Raw genomic sequence first — 4491 nt, forward strand, 5'->3', positions numbered from 1 at the left:
AGATCAAAATTAAAAACATATATTATTATAGGATTAAACATTTATTTAAGCTAATTTAATATCTAAAATCAAAATTTTGGAATACATTGTATGATTTAGTGTATATGGTACGCCATCTTATCTCCCTTTTAGATGACTCCCCGCACCATCAATGGCATGTTTAGTTGTTTCATAGAATAACTAACAAAACCGCAAATCTTAATCATGGATCTAATCATAGCCTGCCACGTGTCAACTACTAACTTTTATTCAAACATTAAATTTTGTGAGTGAGGAGTGCTAAGGGGCAACAGAATTTGTGATGTTTAGCCATCAATTAGCCATCATCAATATTTTCAATGGTATGAGATAAAATCTAATGGTGTAAGATTAATCATTTTTTGTGAGATTTTAACAAAAAGTGCTGGTCCTAGACTTTCTCTTTGTGAGTTGGACAACACAAAGTTCAAGAGCTTTGCCACGTGTCAGATTCATCAAATGTCTACTGTGATGACATATGAAAGTGCATGAACAATCAAGTATCGAACCTCGTCAAACTTGTATCTATGTACTAGGAAAAGAATAATCCAATTCCTTTCACTAAATTCATACCTTTTCTACCTTCTTTCCTCACGTATTCTTTCTACACTCCCTCCTTTTATATCGGTACCTCATTTCACACCCTTCAATTAATCATATACTGTAACCGAGAATTAGGCACACAAATATGGCCTCGCTTCATCAATTGATTTTATCAATTTCTTTGATTCTAGCAATATTTTTCTCAGGTAATAATGGTTTGAAACATAGTCATTTTCATTAAAGAATAAAAAATAGCAAAATTTGCACTAAGATTGTTGCTCCTGATACGACCATGCAAGTGAAAAATAAATAAATAAAAGGCAGCATCAAATACTTTTGGTTAGATCTAATAAAGTTTTAACATTATCTCACTTAATTAAAGTACCTGATTCAAACTAAGCACACTTCTTTTTATTCTTTTATAGTATACATGTACAAACTTAAATGTTTTGTTTGATTTCGATTTTCTTTTGTGGGACACAGGGCAAAGAACATCGGAGTCGGCTAGAGTATTCACCATAGTTAACTATTGCAAGGAGACACTGTGGCCAGCAGTTACACCTGGAGATGTCTTCAACGGAGGAGGCTTTGTTCTAAAACCAGGCCAATCCAGGGTGTTCACGGCTCCCGTCGGATGGAGCGGTAGGATTTGGGCTCGAACTGGCTGCAACTTCGACACGAATGGAAACGGTAAGTGCCTAACAGGAGCGTGCGGCGACACCCTGAAATGCTCGGCTTCAGGGAAAACCCCTGCTTCATTAGCAGAATTCACACTAGCAGCAGTGGACTTCTACGATGTCAGCCTTGTCGACGGTTTCAACGTGCCAATATCGGTTAAGCCGATCAATGGAAAGGGAAACTGCTCGACAGCAGGGTGTGACTCCGACCTTCGATCCGATTGCCCCAAAGAACTTTCCCTGAAGGCGAACGGAAAGATAGTCGGCTGCCGGAGTGCGTGTGATGTGTTCAATGCTGATGAGTATTGCTGCAGAGGGAACTATGGGAACCCAGTTACTTGCAAGCCTACGTATTATTCAAAGATTTTCAAGAAAGCGTGCCCTACTTCTTATAGTTATGCTTATGATGATCCAACTAGTATCTTCACTTGCTCTGGGACTGATTATGTTATAGCCTTCTGCTCTTCCAGGTTGGTACACTGGATGCATTTATTATACAGTTATAAAACGAAGGTGGTTATTCATAAGATATATTTACATGAAAATAAATCTAAGACGTTATACCTATCAATCAGGGTGAATGCAGAAATTTTGATATTGGCCGAATTTTAGATTTTTTTTTATTCTATAAAAATAATTAACATATAGTTATTAGAGTTAATTTTTAAAAAATTTATCAATATATATATATATAAATAATTACAAATTTTTTTTATAATTTTATTTTTAATATTATATAAAAAAATATAACAAGATATATCAATAATATATTATTAAATTATAGCGTGTTCAGTTAAAAATTATCAAATATTTTATTAATTAAAATTAATTCTTTTAAAAATTTTAAAAAATTTGAAAATAAATTATAAATTACTAATTGTTTGAAAGACACAATATCTTTATAGAATATAAGATATAAGATGTTTTTATAAATTTTTTTTTGTTTTAACAACATAAATTAAAAAAATGAATATTTTTTACAAGAAAAAAATATCTAAAGTATATAATATAATTACTAAAATATAACTACGTAAGTCATTATTAATATAATAATATAAATGTTAAATGTGTTAATATAAAAAAATAATTTTTTTAAAAAAATATAGAGATTATTATATAAAAACTAATTTGAAAGGTACAAAGACTTAAGGATATGATATTAAATTAGTTAAACAAAAAATATTAGTTAATTAAACAATTAAAACATAAATCCGTCACATAATAAAAAATAATACATATAAAATTACTAAATTATATAATATTTTTTTAATTTTTAAACACATATTTTATATATAAGTATAATTTTTTAAAATTTTATGGAGTCGATGCCACTACTCACCCCCTCTAGGTCCATCCCTACCTATTATATTAAATATTTTACTCAAATATATCATGTTATTTAATTGTTTTTAATTATTCTTTTTTACATAAAAATATCTCTATCTTAGTTAAATTAATTTTTTTATCAAAGTCGTTATAATGTCCATAAAGTGATAGTTAACAATTTTAATAAAAGAGAAAAGAAGCTAGAAAAACCTTTTTAAGAAATGTTAAAAAAGCTCGAATAAATAATTTCAAATTTGTAATACACTTTTTTTAATACTAAGACATTTTTTTAATATTTGTATTTTAGTAAAATATTCTCATAAAGATCTTTTACAGATCATGCTTAATTGTTTTTAACTTTTTATCAGCATATAATATTAAAATATTATCGAGTGCTTCAGAAACATTTATATTTTAGTAGTTTTTACCATTAATCTTAATTAATTAAATATTTTATAATAAAAATTATAACATTGGTTAAAATGGATCGAAATTACCTATCAAGTATCATATCTTTATATTTCACCAATAAAAATTAAACACTTATTCAAATGGAACATATAAAATCACCAAATTAATAATAAATAAAACTTTAAATATACCAATTGTTGTTGATGAGGCATAAAAGAGAACATGATTTAGTGTTATAGGTAAACTCAAATTGGTTAAGAAAACTAAAGTAGGAAATTTTTAGTAGATCAGTGTTAACGCTATCTTGACTGAACAAAATCTTAGATGACTTTTAATTTTCTGCTGCAGGAAACGAAATGTATGCACGTATCATAATAACCAACTTCACTGCAGTGGATCACAAGGCTTAAAATCATTAATTGAAAGATGGGGAATAATAGTTCTAACAGTATTTTCAGTGTTTGGTCCATCGATTATATTCTAGACCGCGCCTTAGTCCAAAATTCAAATTCATTTGACATTTAAAGAATTTCAAGGGCTTATGTATGTGTGGAACCAGCTGCGAATTTAATTTTTTGTTTCCTTTTTTTTTTCTTATCTTTACTTTTGGAGGAGGTTGGCGAAAAGAGTGTATGTATAGAAGTGGTGGACATGTTTATTCCTCTTGTCTGCTAGAAGCTAATTAAGCTATTGAAGCATATTCTTTTCCTTCAATTTAAGTAAAGAGGGTGATGTGCGTTATTCTTATCTATCCATCATCCATGTCTATTTTTGTCTGTGTTGCATGTACCATCAAACTGACTATTCTGGAATTCGAAAGAAAACATGCCATGCCAAAGGTAAATTCGTGTTACAGTCTCGTCGTAAAATTAGGCCTAGCTAAGATAATGTCTAATCTAGGATGATCCATCTTAAAATCATGATCCCAATAAGAATAAAATTAGGATCAAATTTTCGATAATATTAAGGAGATAAAAAAAAATAGTCAGAATTTTTTTATTTAGTATTTATTAATTATTACAGCAATTAATAAATATTAAATAAAATAAATTTTAGCTGAATTTGGTTAAATTTTTTTTGTTACAAAATATTTCTGTTATAATAAAATCTTATCTAAATCTAGCACGGATCAAGTCAAATTGTTAGTAAAGAGTACGAAATGCCCTAAAAATATGACTTGGTCATACTACTTGTAAGTTAAGCAAGGAGATCGGCCGCAATTCCGGGTTTGGATTTTAAAAATTCATATTCTACAACTATGAGATAAATAACCCTAACATAGGCTCTAAAACAGTTATGGTGGAAGAATCTAAAAAGATGGAAGGAGAAAGTCAATAATAAAAACTTTTTTAGGAATCTTTTTGTAATTTTAAAATGTTAAGTACCTTACCCCAAAGCAGAGGATGGAGTAACAAATCCTTCCCGTTATTTCTAATACTTGCAAATCCCCAGGTTGCCAATCTGTGCCGTGCGTGACAAACCGTTTCTATGTGGCTGAAGCAGTTTTTGCATCACC

At 29.4% G+C, this 4491-nt stretch overlaps 1 protein-coding gene across 1 annotated transcript; it reads left to right on the top strand.

The window, feature by feature from the left end:
- The first annotated feature begins 666 nt into the window (after window positions 1–666).
- On the top strand, window positions 667–3722 carry LOC107637794 (Pathogenesis-related thaumatin superfamily protein). The gene is made up of 3 exons (XM_016341107.3): window positions 667–767; window positions 1045–1708; window positions 3324–3722. Exons 1-3 carry the CDS (start codon window positions 707–709, stop codon window positions 3457–3459), a joined length of 861 nt encoding a protein of 286 aa, XP_016196593.1. The 5' UTR covers window positions 667–706; the 3' UTR covers window positions 3460–3722.
- Window positions 3723–4491: the final 769 nt, after the last annotated feature.

The sequence above is a fragment of the Arachis ipaensis genome, chromosome B4, assembly GCF_059453495.1.
Source record: "Arachis ipaensis isolate K30076 ecotype BB chromosome B4, ASM5945349v1, whole genome shotgun sequence".
In the NCBI taxonomy this organism is placed as follows: domain Eukaryota; kingdom Viridiplantae; phylum Streptophyta; class Magnoliopsida; order Fabales; family Fabaceae; genus Arachis; species Arachis ipaensis.

Excerpts from the sequence above, each read along its gene's own strand:
- LOC107637794 (XM_016341107.3), top strand. The coding sequence starts at position 707 with ATGGCCTCGCTTCATCAATTGATTTTATCAATTTCTTTGATTCTAGCA. Across the intron at positions 768-1,044 it reads TCTAGCAATATTTTTCTCAG|GGCAAAGAACATCGGAGTCG; the intron begins GTAATAATGGTT and ends TGTGGGACACAG. Across the intron at positions 1,709-3,323 it reads ATAGCCTTCTGCTCTTCCAG|GAAACGAAATGTATGCACGT; the intron begins GTTGGTACACTG and ends TTTCTGCTGCAG.